The 18,666-nt window shown below is 32.2% G+C and overlaps 2 protein-coding genes across 3 annotated transcripts in view; both read right to left on the reverse strand.

Annotated features, from left to right (window-relative positions):
- LOC143064938 (aldo-keto reductase family 1 member A1-like) overlaps positions 1-6,625 on the reverse strand; it is a 247,957-nt gene extending 241,332 nt beyond the window's left edge. Inside the window, exons 1-5 of one of the 2 annotated variants that reach the window (XM_076238165.1) lie at positions 6,488-6,625; positions 4,612-4,779; positions 2,166-2,286; positions 1,869-1,942; positions 1,174-1,290 (exon numbers count right to left, since the gene is read on the reverse strand). In XM_076238165.1, coding sequence (XP_076094280.1) covers positions 1,174-1,290; positions 1,869-1,942; positions 2,166-2,286; positions 4,612-4,779; positions 6,488-6,553 — 546 coding nt within the window. In that variant the 5' untranslated portion in view covers positions 6,554-6,625. Of the gene's footprint in view, positions 1-1,173; positions 1,291-1,868; positions 1,943-2,165; positions 2,287-4,611; positions 4,780-6,472 lie in introns of both variants that reach the window. The other variant, XM_076238164.1, reaches the window with a different exon arrangement.
- A 3,310-nt stretch (positions 6,626-9,935) lies between these two features.
- LOC143064941 (methyltransferase-like protein 27) lies at positions 9,936-15,485 on the reverse strand. Its single transcript, XM_076238167.1, has 6 exons — positions 15,355-15,485; positions 13,149-13,255; positions 12,575-12,703; positions 12,011-12,146; positions 11,302-11,394; positions 9,936-10,154 (listed from the first exon to the last, which is right to left on the reverse strand). Exons 1-6 carry the CDS (start codon positions 15,359-15,361, stop codon positions 9,979-9,981), a joined length of 648 nt encoding a protein of 215 aa, XP_076094282.1. The 5' UTR covers positions 15,362-15,485; the 3' UTR covers positions 9,936-9,978.
- Between the last annotated feature and the right edge of the window lie 3,181 nt (positions 15,486-18,666).

The raw sequence follows: 18,666 nt of genomic DNA on the forward strand, positions 1-18,666 counted from the left end.
CTATGCAGCGTAAAACTTGTGAGATTTTTCATTTCTTCACTTTGGACGATGCAGAAATTCGTAAGGCAACACGGACAAATTCGATTCTATATTTCCAGGTAAATTTACTCCAAACGAGTCAAACCCAAATTTTGAAAGAAAAAGTGAAACTTGAATCAGTCATTGATTTGATAAAAGAACAAATGAAAGAAAACAGAAAATCGCTCAGACAGGAAATCGATTTTCTTAAGCAAGAGAATAGAACATTAAAATCGAAGCTCCAGAAAACAATTCCAAAAAGCACAGAACTATCACGAGAAATAGAAATTCGGAATCATGAAAACGATAAATTGGAGAGAACAATTAGAACGCTGCACATCAAAATATCAGGCCTGGACGTATCAGAACTAGCAAACCAAAAGAAGATAAAAGATTTAACCACTAGTTGCAGGAAATTAGAAACGGAAATAAACGCTTTAAGAAATGACTCTTGTGACTGCAAAATTCAAAATCCGATGATGTCAAGGCCGATTCAAAGTAAAGGACAAAATGTAAACCACAATCCATCCCGTGGAAGAAACCCATCCCGTGGAAGAAGAAGACAGTATTTTTATTAGACTCTGGGACAGAGTCTATTTCAGTTGGAGGGAATTTGTGACAGCGATATTTTCCTTTTTATTTTAGTTTGTAACAATTCAAACTTTATCAAAAAGCAAGCGACTATTGTTCTCAAAATTGTTAGCTTACACGTTAAGAAGTTAATCCATTTTAATCTTAGCATTGTCTATTTCTTGTTATCGTATATATGTTTTTAATTGTATTATTCGTTTATAGCATTACGTGACAAATTTCATTATTACATGTAGTTATGATTAAGTAAGATTATGTAATACATTTTATATCGTTTCTATGCGAATGGTCAGTTGGATACCAGCGGTCAAGCTGTACGGACGCCGTGCATTTACAGTGACATTCATTGCGTTTAGTATAGAACATTTATTGGAATTACCATTTGTTTTGTCTTTTCGGAATATTTACCGTTGAACTTTTATTGTAATTAATGTATTGCACTATTGAAGAAGTTGTATATAAACCATCGTAAAGCTAAACTTAGTTTTGTTTCATCAGTATCCAGTGACTTTCCCCCCGAATTCTAAATATAACAGGAACGACGAAAACCCCTGTTATACTTACTTGGTTTACAACAGGTTTTATTCTGGCATTATTATCAATTCTTTCCACTTGAGAAGCGTTAAAATTCGAAAGTCCAATAGCTCTTGCTAATCCTGCATCAACGAGTTTCTCCATTTCCTGCATAAAGCAACGGTTTAAATTTGATAAATCGATTTCACAGGATTTACTTTGTATAAACGGTTGTTTCCAACCTGTTATAAACTGAAATGTCTGATATTGAGCACTTATAAATGGTTATATTGTATTTTTATTTTTTGTGTTTTGCCAGAATAGAAACACACATGAGTAAGATATTACTTTAAGGTATTCTTTAAGAACTTGAAGAAACATTTTTGACAAAAAGACCAGTAAGACTTGACCAAATATATTTTCTCAAACAATTGATTTCGGTACCGACACCTAGAATCAGTGAAAACGGACATTTCTTTTTTGAATTGGAAAATTCTTTTTAAAATTAAACAAAAAAATATTCCATATTCCATTTAATTAGGCTGACTGCCTACTCTCCTTATACGTAGAGTATGCTCCCCAGGCTTTGTCATTGCGAAGAATAACCAACAGTAACCGAGAAGGATTTGATATAACAAATAGTGGTATATGTAACACGTTGTTCAATGATTAGGCAAAAATTACGGTACACAACAAAAAAGGGCAATACTGATAACTTAATATTACTATTTAATCAAATGTTTTACCCTCCATGTATCAATGATGTCAGGATAGTCATAGTCATCTGATGAACAGCTAGGATAAGGGATATACTCTGATTCTACCTGTTAAATAAGACAAAATAAACATACATGTATGTGTAGCGTTAACCTTTTCATAAACCGAACAGTCATAAAATAAATGTCAATACAAATATTAACATGCTGAGTATATACTGCACATTATACAACTATAAATATATGCTTGTCATGACGTTTATTCAGGTACAATATTATTATAGAACATGTAATTGACAAAGGTGATATATTGTCCTTATTTTAGACCTACCTTTATAGAAGCAGGTACGTGTACAAGATATAGGTCTATGTAGTCAATCCGCAAGTTTTTAAGACTTTCTCGTAAAGAAGAGACTACATGATCTTTCCTCATATGGTATGTAGGCAGCTATAAAATAGTACGTACAAATTAAGTATTATCATGTTATGGGTACATCCATTTCCGGGCATCCCTCTAGAGTATAGTAAAATGGGAACATCCAGCTAGGAATCCCTCTAGAGTATAATGAAATTTAAGAAATCGATGCAGAAAATGGATCAAGAAAAAAAAAAGGATCTTGAACTCCTAAACTAAGCATTAAAGCTAATTTATTTCATGTTTGAACAAAGCACGTTAGGTCATATTTATTTATATCAGTTATTTTTTTTCATTTACAGATTTTGCATAGATGTCCATTCCTGTTTTACATAAGGGCGATATAAATTGATAACGTGGTTTACATCTACTAGTATACATTTGTACGTGCTGCGTGGGTGTTTAATGATCCTGATCGCCCACGGAGATCTTAAACGGTCGGCGATTAGACGTCAAAAAGTTTGATGGTGTTATATTTACAAAAATGACGTTTTACGTGCATATTAGTCGTTCGTACTTGAAATTAATAGTTGAGATATGTTTGTGGTACGCATGCATATCTGTAAAGGCGAATATCTTGAATTTTTTCGAAGGGTAAATAGAGTGTCAGCATATGGAGATGAATAATAAATACAATAGAAAGGGAAAGTCTTAGAATTAACAAGACAATGAAATCTGTCGTAACTGGCTTGTAAAGCACGACGGGCAAAATAAAATCCAGGATGAACACAATAAAATTGTTAACTTTAATTAAAAAAGGCATCGATATCAAATGAACTTAGACGAAAGTTTTAACGGCATACGATACAGTTTTGATCCCACTGTGATTTGTTTTACCAAAATTTGCGTACAAGCTATACATGTTTTTCCACCCAAATATTTAATAAAAGATATACCTTCATGTGATTAATTTAGAGATAAATGTGGTCAAAATTTTGGAAATTTACTTAAAATTTTGGTTCATTTGACATTTCTATCCTTTCAATAGACACATATTTGTTTTGTGTTCAGGCCAAAAGATAGATACATGCGGATTTTTGTAATATCTTCGTTACAAATGTCATATCAAAATAGAGGGGTCCATTTTCTTGTTTTTAAACTATTGAATAAATCCCTTGAAAAATGCATCCTTTCCTGATATGTCGAAGTTTGAGGTAGCAAAAAATAACATTTAACGTTAGCAATGTCATTATCTCTACTGTAATTGTATCGTATGCGCCTGATATAAATTAGAGTAAAAGAATATGAAAGGAGAAAGGTTAGAAGTTATCTCATGACAGCAAAAATATCCAATTTCTAAAAATATAATATAAGTGCATATCTTTTTAACAAACGAGATATATTATACAGTATCAAAACAGTAAAAAATCAGTAATCATACTGTAAATGTGAATACCAAGAGATATGGCTATTGGGTCATGACTAAATTAAAAAACAAACTTAGGGTCTTAGAGATCACAACATGGTATTAAATGATATAGGATTATATTTTAAACTTTGATTACATATATTATAAAAGAGGGACGAAAGATACCAGAGGGACAGTCAAACTCATAAATCGAAAATAAACTGACAACGCCATGGCTAAAAATGAAAAAAAAACATCACTACAGGAAAACTCTGTAATGAATGCGAATACAATAAAATGTGGATATTCGTTAGTAAGACAGAAACAAAATTAAGACTTCTAGAGGTCACTTTTCGGTATTTATTAATACACAGATGTTTGTTCAATATATTAAGCTCTAGAATTGTCCCAAGCGTAAAAAAGATGGGACTTCAATAGATTCGTCTTCAATGCCAAATGCTAGATATATATAAAGAAAAAGAGGGATCGTTAAGGTATAAGAAAGGCAACAACTGGCATAGTTTCTGACTTCAGACATGCACATCGTGTGTTGTTTGGGGTTAAATTATTGTATCAACGAATGTTAACAATTATTGAAAGCAAGCTCAAAGTACGTTAACCTGCTGATTTAATAATTTTCTTTTTATCCACCGTTTTCAGTCTTGTTTTAATTTTTGGTTGTGATTTATGCTTTTGCTGTTTTCCCTTTAAAATTTGGTGTGGCCTTGTTCCTTGGTTCTTTCTCTTTGTAGTAAATTGCGATGACAACTTCTAACAATTCTTTACCTGTAAAGTTAGGTTGGACAAAGGTGAGCTGAATAATTTCGATATTTCATTTTATCTATTATATTTCATATTTATTTTATTTTCCTGAATTTTGATAAGAAGTACGAGAAAGACGAATCGTAATAGGGAATACATTTTCATCTGCCTTAAAAAAAATTATTTCAATGCAACAGCAACCCAACATCACAAAAAACATGTATAACAAAATAAAACTTTATATTAACCTTTGTAGTAATATATAGTTCTGATCTAGATACTTTGTTGTAGATAATCGCATCTTGTAAGGCTTCGCCTAACGCACTCTCTGTTCGGTATGCATGAGCAGTGTCGAAATGTCTGTATCCACTTTCTAATGCATCAAATATTACATCACGCATGTCAGCTTGAGATATCTAGAATTAGAAGACGCATCAGAAATAAATACAATTATGACATATAAATATACCAGCATTCATGTTATCGATAATTTTCTTTTATATCAAAGTGATCCAGACATTTATTTTATTTTATTTCAAATATATCGCAAGTATTTTTAAAGAAACATACAATGTTTGTCAAAGGCATCCTAAATTTAACAACATAAAAATAGTGCCTTAACCTTCGTAAGACCAGAAATGTTGAAAGCAAACGATATGGACCTACGAAGTCATACGGAACTTGTAGCTTCTACTTCGCATAATTACAAACAGAGAACTTAAACAAAAAAAAACTATAGATAAGAACTACGCCACCGAATTGCATCTGCAAATTAAAATTTAGAAATCAAGTTTCAGATACAAGTAATGATGTGAATTTGTAACACTGTCATATATGCATGGTGAATATTCAGTTTGCTGTTTTGGTCATTTGCTATCAATTAATACAATTTGTATATCACAGACTGTTAACAATGTTTTATGCTTATGTGACAGTTATATACACCTATTATTGTCTGTGATGAACGTTTTTATTTGCGATCAAGTCATTTGTCATAATGTGTGGGCATTTATACGAGACATACTGACCAGATGACCCAATAATGAACGAATGGTTTCTAATAATAAATAATAAAGAATATTATCAAAATGCACGTAGCATAAGATTTATTATTTATTGTTACATGTAAAGTCTTAGTTAAGGGCACGCGATGCAGTTTTATGAATTTTTTACGAAAATTTGCATACAAGCTATAATTGTTCACCTAAAAAAAAAAAAAAAAGCAATTCAAATATGTTATAAAAAAATATATATCATCATATGCTACTATAAGAGATAAAGTAGGAACTTACAAGAAATTTCGCTTCTTTTATTTTGACATTTCTAACTTTTTTATTTCAACAAATAAACGCAAGCGGATTTTTGAAGAAACATTATGGAAATCTTCTTTATATAAATATGCTTTTAATATGTACAACAGTTCTTTGGAAATAACTAATTTTCAACAAAGCTTCAGTATTTAAAGGGAAAAAAGGCATTTTTGCGATATATTTATCAAAGAAGTTGAAATAATATGATTTTTGTTCTAAAAAAGAGAGAAAAATCTCAAATTTACAAAATTTGCAACATAGGAAATTTGTTTCTGAAAAAGCAATATAAATTTATAAAACTTTTTTATATTAACCTGTTTAGTTTTTTTAGTTAAATTTATTCAGATTGGTCCACTTCATCTTACGTAAAAGTATGAAAATAAGTTTAATTGTGGAACTGTGGTTTTTTTTCTTCATGAAATGGGGAAAATGATGAAAAATGGGAAATCATCAAAATTGGGTGCTTTCAAAAGGCCAAAGCAGAAAAAGAAGCACACAATATGATTTTTTTCTTCACCAACTATTTTTTACAGTCATATAAACCCAAAAATCAGTTTAATTCTAGGAATGTTTGGCTCCTCAGATGTGAACATTTTTTATTTCAAATAAAGCAGAAATTTCAATTTTGCTTCATCGAAATTTTAAATTTCATCTACTTTGTTTGTTTTATTTAGTAACACTTATTTAGGTTCTTATTTAAAGGACAAACGTGCAAATTGAATTATGAAAGATAGAATAAAATATTTTTTTGTCTACTTTTCCGATGAATTAAAAGTGGTTTTTCTAGATATTAATTTACCGTTAATTGACTTACTCTTGAAGTACCAAATCCAATTCCAGGAATAATTTGTCCGTTACTGAGAACAAAACTGTCTGCCATTTCAGCCTGACTATTTGGAATGATTCTCTAATGTGTGTAATGACCTAATCATCGAGTCCATTTTATACTACCAAGTCCGCTTCGGGGTCACCAAAGGTACAATCACACATAGATGTAGTCATCTTTGTAGGGATGACACTTTTATTCTTTATTCAAAAAGCAACACCGCTTATACGTTATGGCAACTGTATTATTTTAAAATACTATGTAGGCTTCACCAAATCCAACTAAATTAACTATTAATACAGTTTATACAATTTAATACAATCTTGGAGCATGATAATAATTTATACAATTTATACAATTTTGGAGCATATGAATATAATTATTTTCAAATTTGGTGCATGATATACAAAATAAAAAGTTATGACTGTAGAAATAGTACATGAATACTATTTTCGAATATCTCTCGACTCACAGGGTCGTACCTATTTTATTATGCCGATCACTTGAAATATTGACAACAATTTGGCTGGAGGAAAATTAACAGGGGTTTCACCGACGATAGATACATTTTTGTAATAAGTTTATTCACCGGGAATTTGTCAAGGTTATTCACCTTGTCAATTTGAACGAAAATATCCTTATTAATTCTCAACGTCATCTATTTTTAGCCAATATATTTATTCAGTTATACTGTCAGTAATTTCCATTTTCGTTAGTTACTTTTATATTATGAACAATACAGAGTAACGACTATGTACGTTTTAATACTGATGGATTTCATAATAAGGTTTTATATATACTACACACATTTGTATTTATATTTGATACGTTCCAAAATAAAATGATATTCATCCTCTATGTAACAAATATCTCACATATATGCAAACATTTCTGTATATATTAAGAAATTTGAACAGGTTCAATTTTCAAGTTATATTATTATGTCATCAGAAAAAAATAGACCGCAAAATTAATTCTAAAAGCGGAACAAAAAATTTAGGCTACATTTAATTGTGCAACTGTGACTTGGTAAGTTACTGTTCTTCTTTGTCTTTGTTTTATTAGATTTACAAACAGGAACTCTTAGAAATATTTGTATTTTCTAAACGTTAAGTGGCAAATATATCATACGTATTGTAGAAAAGAAGCGGATATCAAATTCGCTCCAAAATAACAATCAAATAATTGAAGTGAAATAATGATACTATGGTATGTTTCGACAACAAATATCATTTGCAAAGGAGTAGGTCCGGTAAGGGCCGATTTCGGCCTCAATTTTCAAGTTCATCTAACGAAAGATTTTCGACACTTTCTAAACACTTAAGTGTCTATTTCAATTGATTCAATTAGTTAATGGGGAAGATTTTAACTTAATAAGTCATTTAAAACGCCACGATTCAAGCTTAAATATGAAAAATCTATCCAATATGCCAAAAATCGTCACTTTTCAGATGGTTTTTGTCAAAAATGAAAGTGGCCGCATCCGTGTTCATCCTCAACCTTTATATATATTATGTAGTATCATCAAATACAACTTACATTTCAATATTATGAATGAACACGAATGCGGCCACTTTCATTTCAGACAGAAACCGTCTAAAATATAACTAAAATGCTACAATTGTGAAGATTTCGATAATTTAGCATGACTTAATGATGCTAGTACCCGATGTATGTGCATTGTTTTGTCAAAAACAGCCCATATTTATGTAGCAGAAGCATTCTACTTTGCAATAAATATCTAAACGATTACATTTTCACAATTTTCTAAAACTGCTATATTTTGAGGCCAAAAAGGGGTCTTACGGAACCTACTCCTTTAATAATTAGAATTGAAAAGGCTGCCTTCGTCTGAAAAAAAAAACGATACGAAGAAAAACAAATTTCAAAGTAAAACGTAAAGTAACAAAAATACCGAACTCCAAGGAAAATTCAAATAGCAAAGTCCCTTATCAAATGAAAAAATCAAAATCAGTCAATCAGATCAATCGAATGGAAAACAATGTCATTTTCCTGACTTAGTACATGCATTTCCGTATGTAGAAAATGGTGGATTCAATCTGGTTTTATAGCTGGCTAAACCTCTCACGTGAATGACATTCGCCTAAAATTTCATTATAAATGCTTTAGTCTAAAAACAAAATTAAAAACTTTCTACATTTGATTGTTTTAAGACTTGTATAATGTAAGCAAAGCGTAATAGATATTTAGATATTCACCAATTGTTTTATATTCTTATTTAAGAAGAAAATAAAAATCGTTGTTGGACTGGCTATCTTGTATAGTGTGTGTGTGTGTGCGTGTGTGTTATCTGGAGAACATACAGAGATAACCTAATGATACAGTTTATTGGTTGTACAAAATGTTTGTATGATGCTAGTTTCGGAGAAGCACAAAGTGATTCCGACGATCCAACTGTGATACAGTATCGCATAATAAAAAATAAGCCATTTACCGAATGTAATTCGAAAGTTGTCATCTTGGTTAGTCTCGGTTACCCAGACGTTTGGATTTTCACGTGACAAATCAAACTCAGAATGAGTCTGGAGTTACAAAAATATCTTACGTCTATAGTTGATTATAAGTCATGAACAATTCATAAAATTGAGAATGGAAATGGTGAATATGTCAAAGAGACAACAACACGGCAAAAGAGCAAAACAAAACCATCGAAGGCACCAATGGGTCTTCAAAACAGCGAGAAAATGTGTACTAGTTTTGTGATAACGGAGGCCATATTTATATACTAAACACTAAAACATATAAATGAACTAAAATTAAAAATCATAAAAGACTAACAAAGGCAAGAGGCTCCTTACTTGGGACAGGCGCAAAAATGCTGCGGGGTTAAACATGTTTTGTGAGATCTAAACCCTCCCCCTATACCTCTAACCAATGTAGAAAAAAAAAAAACCACACAGCATTACGTACAGTAAGACTCAGTTTAAAAGAAGTTCGTGTCTGATGTCAGATGATAGGTAACAAAAGAAACTAAGCAAATTGACAATAATACATAAACTAAGTTATCATTGGACTACCAGCAGTTACTAAGATGCAAGCTCCAGTCCTCAATATTATGTCTTCATCATATGAAAATCATGCACAATCTCTCCGGTTAGGGGTTTAGTAATATACCATCAAAAAATATATCAGAAGAACATAACCCGTATCATGTCAACAACTGGTGTTTAGTATACTAGTGTGCGCGATGGATGTACTTCTGTTTTGGCGTGGGTATAGTGGTGTGCAATGATGTTTTAATGTGTTTTGTGTCACATTGCCAATAATTAATTTTCTTTTATTAAATTTGCTATAAGAAATTCTCTTCGTCACTTCATAATACTAAATTAGGAATGATAACTATTGATATGATAAGAAGCAATAACACACTAGGTTATACGTTTAACATAATTATGTATGTTGAAAACGAAAATCATAATAAAAAATGCTTTTTTATTGAATTTTATGTATGAATGAGACTATGCTACTTGAAATACATAAACTACACCAGCTTTATCAAAATAATGATTGTATAGTTCTTCATGAGTTTTCACCCACTTTCCATCATCTATCAGTTGTCTCATACGTGTTTTAATGGAATCGGAGTATCCAGGCGCTTCCCATTCATCTCTCATTGCAATAACAACATGGCCACCTAAACATAAAGAAGTCAGAAGTTTTATATAGTCAATATCCCCCATACAGTCTTTATGTACTTTATTATTATTATTTACTTCAATGCAGTCTAATTGAAAACCGATCTCTCATCAATCCTGTTTTCTGATATGTCGCACGCGACATATCAGAAAACAGGAGCGATGAGAGATCGGTTTTTAATTAGATTGACTTTAATGTGTCATACAACTCCAGTATACCAATGCATTATCAAACTTAAGGTTTATTAGAATAATGATAAAGAAAACGCAGTAGCTAGATATAAATCTACTGAAAGAAAATAGGTAGTATCTGATAATGTTCTTCTCCCGTACCTTGGCTACTGTTGAAAACAATTATGCAGGTCGCATTAAAAAAAAAGGCAACAGAAACCATTAGAATGAGCGAAAATGCAAAAAAAATAAATAATTGGAATTTGTTTTCGCTGTACTGATTCTGAATTTTCTACCCAACAGCTAGACCCTAGAACAGATACTGTCGAGTTTGAACAGGTCAACCCTAGATAAGATAGATAAGGTGCAAAAAGGAATGGATCCGTTCTAAGAGTTATATGGCAGATCATTATAACAGTTCTGAAAAGATATTAAAACTAATGCAAACTGTAGATAGTATATACTTATTTCATGAATTCCCAATTTTTACAGTTGATTAACAAACCCTCGATTAAAAAATAGCAAATGGAGTTCGCAAAACCACCATTATACCTGCATGTTTCATTTGAAAATAATTGTTTGATCAAGAGGAAAAAATAAAAAAAAACTAATTGTGTAGGCACCATAAAGGGTATTGTATTGCCTTTAACATTGAGCGAAAGTCATGTCGTACAGAAGGCTATGGCAAAATTCTATACTGTTAAAGAGAGAAAACAACATGTAGGATAAAAAGAACACAGTTCACAAGATTTTTTCCTGAACCCCCATCCCCTTTTGACTAGAATTGTAAAATTATTGGCATATGTGTTTATATTTTTATTTTTTTTATTTCGACCAAATAAATTCTATACGAGGTTTGCATTTGTAATTTAAAACAGGTTTGACCCAGAGAAAAAGATACTAAAATGTCAATACCCACATCACGTGACCCACATAAAACATTTGTTTATCTCCTTGATGGTTTCTAATATCTACCTTTTTTCGTCAGGCGTATAAACTCATGAAGGGCCTCAGCTGGGATATGACCAGGACAAAACGAGCCGGAACACACTATACAATCGTATAAACCTGGTGTATAATAAAAATATTGTGATCAGTATTTAATAGCATATATAATAACAGATATGTGCATGTTAAAAAAAGATATTAAAGTTAGTTAATAGTTTTTATCAAGTGGGCGATGCAATATGTTGTTATAAATATGTTTCGTACATTGAAAATAAGAATGATGAAATAGTACAAAGCCGAAATTACGACATTAAATTGTATTTGACATCCCTTTATATGATGGAATGCATACATATATAGGATGCGACCATACATCTTCACGCACCTGAAGTCATTGCACTTTGTGTTTGTTTGTAGTTAGTTGTCTACAACTTTTAAACACAAAATACTTAGAATCTGCAGGATTCTTCAATTAATATCAATAATTTTTTACTAATTTGAAGATGCACATTCGGTAGTTGTTTTTTTCTACGTATTGTACACTTGAAGACGAAGACAATTTGGCTGGATGACGGATGTTCATCGATAGTGCTATCATAAAACATGATAATTCTGTCAACGTGACCGATGTGATTGGTCAATGCTACCTGGGAAAATGATAATACTTGTATCTATATTGATAAATTAATTTTCTATAAATTGCAAAAAAAAAACGAAAATATAGTGAACTAATTACCATTTGCGTTTTTAAAAGTTTCTTTAGTCAATAATTCACAAACATAATTGCGATACAGATTCTTTTCCTTTGCCTTTTCTAGCATTCCCTTTGATGGATCAAGTGCGTCGATCTTCTGGAAACCAGACTTACGGAGCTAAAATATAAACATTATAACGACAAACCTAACGAAGCATAAGTAAAAACAGGTCATGTTTATAATCTCTTGTACGTACCTCCATAGGACATCACTATGGAGGGACATCGTTTTAACAACTGAAGTGTTTTATAAGAATTGTTGAGATATCTACAATGTGTTTCCCGAATGTAAGTGAGCATAGTTTGATCTAAATTCCAAGTATATTCGTTTTACTTTTTAACATTGGAACCAAGTATTGATTTTTGTTGCTTGTACTTGCTTATGTTCTGAGGAGTCAAGTGTTTGATGAACTTTTTTGTACTTTCCAACATTTTTATGAATTTCTGTAACCTTTTCCTTGATTTTAAATTGTCAAAATTTGACCTGTCAGATTAATGATTTACGTACAGTAATATGATTGTATTGTTTATTCGTTATATACTTGCCATCTCTGCCACCAAACCGGTCCCAGCTCCTATATCCAATATTTCTATACTCGGTCGAACTGATTGGTCGTACAGTGTAATTGTTGTCTTAGCAGTTATTTCTGGAGCTTTTAAAGTATTCTTTATTTCCTAGAGAATAAAATCGCAGGCCTTACTAGGACGCTATTTAAACATAATGCTTAAAAATACATCAGAATAAAAACTCGTCAAAGATACCAGTCTATTTAAAACATGAGTCGTTTGACTTCCCTATATTTCGAGGAAACAAATCAAGTATTTTGAGTCACAAAAAAGAAAATAAAACAAAAGTTTTAAAATAATTACGGTATTTATGAATCAGTGATCAATTATATTTGCATGGCATTTGACCAATTACGTTCACATATTGCCAGCGAGTTGCAGCTAGATGGGTCACTCAGTGGAGAACACACCAAATTTGAACTTATATTGTACTGAGTTTTACAAAGTCAGTTATACTCACCTTAGAACCACAAATATAGACTTTTGAAATAATCTGTTTAATCGTGCAATGTGAGAGAAATTAATAAACTTTAAATATAACACTAAGTCTAACCTCATCGTATCGTCCATTTTCAGCCCACCTGTCGTAGTAATCAGCAACTTGATCCGAAGACAACTGTGTATTAAACAAATGGGTTTCGTGATTGTTGTACTCTTTGTCTGAAAGACAAATTGTATTATCATTTACTATAGCACACACAGCAGTAAAGTAACAGAACTACTGTCATATATGATCTTTCTAAATCGATAATTTTGTTTTCCGATTTCAGTGAGAATTACAAGAAAAGTACGCCAACAGTTAAAACAGTCCCCTATTACTGGCCATCGATACGCAAGATATCGACAGATGCAATGGGTTACTGGGTAACACAAATCAGACGATTTTTTTGGGGGGAGGGGGATGGCCCGGGAGGTCATATGAGATCACAGGCACTTGTCTCAGAAAAAAAATTCCTACATACCTTAATGTTATATTAAGGTATATATATAGGGGGAATTCTGAGACAAGTGCCTGTGAGGTAGACATATATTATATTCTCATTTTCTCTGGTTTATAAATCTTCTTTGAACGTTTTTTTTCATATGCTAGACCAAAGAGAATTTTATCACTGATTCTATCTTATAGCGATCATTGATGAAATTCTGATTGATGAATCAAAAACTAAATGTAGGCCGTGTGCGACTTTTGTGTACCAAAGAAGAGCCATTTGTGATATTTTTAAAATAACGGTTAATCGATCAGTCACCATGTTTCTACTGTTGTGTACAACTGAAGTATAAATTTCGTTATCGATGACGAAAGATCTCGACACCGTAGACAGTAATGCAGATTGAACGTCAAGTATCTTAAACTGAGTCATAATGAAGTAGGTCTCTATACGGCTTTCGACAATTATCAAAAGCCATATCTGATGAAAAATGTGAAATAATAAAAACAAAAATGCAACAAATTACTAGTAATCGAAAAATAAACAACAAACAACGACAACCACTTCTTTAAAGGCTCCTTACTTGAGACAGGTATAGTTAGAATGATGCGGGATTAAACATGCTTTGGATTGCTAAACACTCATCCTAATCTGAGACCCTGGTGTAACAGCACAACATACACAAACTCCGTGAAAATCAGTTTGAAATGGCTTGAATCTTCAAATTTAGACAAGGCATACAAAAATCCAACAAAAGGACAAAGAACACAAATTATCGATTTAAGATTACTTGAAGATACTGAAAGCTAGACCAAAGCCAATAACACATAATAAACTATTCGATCACCTAATAGGCTGTGGTCAATTATTGCCTATAGCATTCTGTGGTAGTTTGCTCATTTGGAGTGCAGAGATTCATATCTTCGATCACCGGGCAAGTCAAAACAAAAGACTGACATAATTGGTTATTTGCCGTTTCCCATCGAAGAGCATGGTTAATATTCATATCTCAATAACATGTTATCCTGATTGCCATGAAATATTTACCACAGGACGTAAAAAACATCCCCATCTTCACCATCATCATTTACTAAATGATCAGATATGTGGCATATCACTATGTAAACTAATGAATCTGTATGAAATTTTGTTATGATTGAAATGAAGACATTTGAAAGATTAAAACAAACCTAGGGAAAGTTAGCTCTCCCTTTTTTGAATCAGTTTTACTTCTACTGTCAGGCCAAACTTTCCTCATTGGTGAACATGCACTGTCGCTACACCCTTTTTAAAATATGTAGTACATGTACTATGTGTACATGTATGCATGTGCATATCTAATCAATATGCATAATATATGCATAGCGATTACATTTGTTGTATTGATTATACTGGTTTAAAGTACTTGTAAGTGAAAACAAATCAACCGTGCCATTTATTTGTGCTGTCATGCATGATAAATGTACAGGTAAAACATAATCCAAACGTGAAAACATCGACCAAATTATCCAAAAAATATCACACGGGTCACGAATATCGTTAGACACATAGCACCTATACATTTCAAATTTCCAGACTGATTTTAATTCCATATTTTTCACAATTCTATGGTATAATGAGAGACATCTATTGCAGTCATCATGTCTCTAATCGTATACATATAAATAATAAAATGGCAAACCAGAGATATATGATCGCTGTCAAAAGGGAATATATTCATCATATTTATACATATGCAGAAAATGATAACAGTATAGCAATACAATCTAGAAAAATACATCTTTTAAAATATGCATTCCTTATATTATTGTGTTACATGTACTAACTTACCATTCATTGTAAGCCGAGGTACTGGGACGTTAGCTGTGTCGATAAACTGTTTACGTACAAACAATGTCCAAAATCTGGTTTAAACCTTTACCAATTTAACAACAACATATATAGGTTTATGCTCTAACAGTCTCTCAATAAAATATGCAGTAACACGACGACAAGAGCAGGTTATGTATATAAATAGATAACAGTTCACTAAATAAAATCAGATGTGCTCCCGGTATTAATCTAAAAAAACTAATTTCAGTGATGAAAAATGTTTTCTATAAAAGTAGATGTAAGAATATTCAGAGTAAAAAATAAAATGAGCAATTGATTTTTTAATTAATCTTTAAAAAAATCAATCTAATTTGGTGTACTTATAAATTATAGAGTCGACTCGTACTTATTTTAAGGGGGACACACGCATGCCTTTATAGCTACCCCCGTTTATCCTCTGTGCAAAATGATAGATACGAAAAAGATAATAATTGGAATCCTTATTTTTTGTATGAAGTACAACGATAACCAACTAAGCAGGTGCCAAATGTAGAGCAAGATCTGCTTACCCTTCCAGAGAAACTGAGTTTATGGTGGGCTTTCCATTTTGTGTATATAACTGTTTGTTTTTCGTTGTTTTTCATTTTGTACATGGCAAAATGAAAAACTGATTGTAAATATAAAAAAGCAGATGTGTTATGAGTGCCAATGAGACAACTCTCCACAAGAGACCAAATGACACAGAAATTAACAACTATATATAGGTTACCGTACGGCCTCAACAATGAGAAAAGCCGAAATGAGAAATTTTAAACAATTCAAACGAGAAAACCTAACGGCATAATTTATGTACAAAAATGAACGGAAATAAAATAGGTAACACATCAACAAACGACAACCACTGAATTACAGGCTCCTGACTGGGGACAGGCACATACATACAGAATGTGGCAGGGTTAAACATGTTAGCGGAATCCCAACCTTCCCCTAACCAGGGACAGTGGTGTAACTGTACAACATAAGAACTAACTATAAAGATCAGTTGAAAAAGGCTTAACTCATTGGATGGATACAAATAGAAATACATCTAACAAAAACACAGAATGCACGTGGCCTGGTACTTGTATAACCCAACAATAAAAAGACACCAAGTACTGATCTGAGAGTATTCGCAGTTACAGACAGCTAGTTCAAAGCCACTAACAACTAATGAAAAAATCATGCATCTAAGACTAAATTATCAGGTTGTTTATAACTAATGAGTTTCATAAAATTGAGAATGGAAATGGGGAATGTGCCAAAGAGACAACAACCCGACCATAGAAAAAAACAACAGCAGAAGGTCACCAACAGGTCTTCAATGTAGCGAGAAATTCCCGCACCCGGAGGCGTCCTTCAACTGGCCCCTAAACAAATATATACTAGTTCAGTGATAATGAACGCCATACTAATTTCCAAATTGTACACAAGAAACTAAAATTAAAATAATACAAGACTAACAAAGGCCTCAAACTTAGTTTTTGAGGTGAAAACTGACACCTTTGTGCTTTATAAAGAATATTTCCATAAAAAATAATCTATTTGCTATCATACGCCTCTCTTTTTAAATGGCAGATCTCGTAAGTTAAACATTTGTGTCTTATCTGTCACGTCTCTTGTTTTGACAATAACATACTAGTAGTTAAAATAATCATAAAATATGAAATTGAGAAAGGAAATTTGGAATGTGTCAAAGCGACAACAACCCGACCATGGAGCAGACAACAGCCGAAGGCCACCAATGGGTCTTCAATTTAGCGAGAATTCCCGCGCCCGTAGGTGTCCTTCAGCTGGCCCCTAAAAATATGTATACTAGTACAGTGATAATGGACGTCATACTAAACTCCGAATTATACACAAGAAACTAAAATTAAAAATCATACAAGACTAACAAAGGCCAGAGGCTCCTGACCTGGGACAGGCGCAAAATTGCGGCGGGGTTAAACATGTTTATGAGATCTCAACCCTCCCCCTATACCTCTAGCCTATGTAGAAAAGTAAACGCATAACAATACGCACATTAGAATTCAGTTCAAGAGAAGTCCGAGTCCGATGTCAAAAGATGTAACAAAAGAAAATAAATAAAATGACAATAATACATAAATAACAACAGACTACTAGCAGTTAACTGACATGCCAGGTCCAGATCTCAATTAAACTGATTTAAAGATTATGTCCTCATCATATGAATATATGAATATAACTTCTAACTGTGCTAAAAGAGAAAGGTCCACACATATTGAATTTAATTATATATATTAAACTAGAATTTCTTTATATATTTTTTTAATTTTACTTAATTGATAAAAGACCATAAATAAATGAATGCTATAATTTTGTTTAGTAGCAGGTATCCAGTTTTCAAAGTAGCGTTTACGTACTGCAACAGTAAATGTTTGTGTTCCCTTTGTGGCCTTTCTTGCAATATAGATTCCTGTGAAAAAACAGTTGCCTCAGAATAACAAAAATAATAGTTTTAGGTCGAACATAAAACTGTTGAATACAAGATATATACGATCCTAAGAATCGACACAATGTGGGCCAATCAAATGTTCATAACGTAATGTAAGTATATACTCATATAATTTATGATTTACATGATTAAAACATAAGAAATGCAACTCTTGCTCTTTATATGATATAGAATTTGCCACTTCTTATCTGAAACTACTAGATTTTAGGTGGAGTTCAAAATATTAACTACATAATGCAACCTGACAGTTGAATGTGATTTGCCGAATTGTTGTTGATATCTAATACATGGCTGTTCTCTCGTATGTTTAGGATGTCTTTCGTTTCACGTATATCAACCATGAACGGATACACACTTGAATCCCTGATAATCAGTATTAATTGATTCACAATTCAGATTATCGTTATGTTTTTGGGAAAATAATTAAAAATTGTCAATGTTGAGTATTCTTTGATAGGTCGCTTTTTCAGATACTGTAAACAATAGATAAACTGCATCAACGAATGGCATGACTTTTTGTTGTGCATTACAGCAGCACTCATGTTTTATAAACCCCGCCACAATCTTCATGTTCATGTCCCAAGTCAGGCGTCAGTAGGTGGTTGTCGTTGGGTCACGTCTGACTTATTTGTTTTTTCGTAAATTGTTCTGTTATGAATTATGCCGTTGTTTTTTTTCTCAATTAAATGGTCTCATATTTTTCATGTCGGGGCCTTTTATAGCCGACTATACGGTATGAATTTTCCTCAGACATTGTTGAATGTTACCTATAAATTAGGCCGTAGGTTTTTTCATATATTATTTGTCATGTTGGGGAC

This window comes from Mytilus galloprovincialis, chromosome 2 (assembly GCF_965363235.1).
Source record: "Mytilus galloprovincialis chromosome 2, xbMytGall1.hap1.1, whole genome shotgun sequence".
Lineage (NCBI taxonomy): Eukaryota > Metazoa > Mollusca > Bivalvia > Mytilida > Mytilidae > Mytilus > Mytilus galloprovincialis.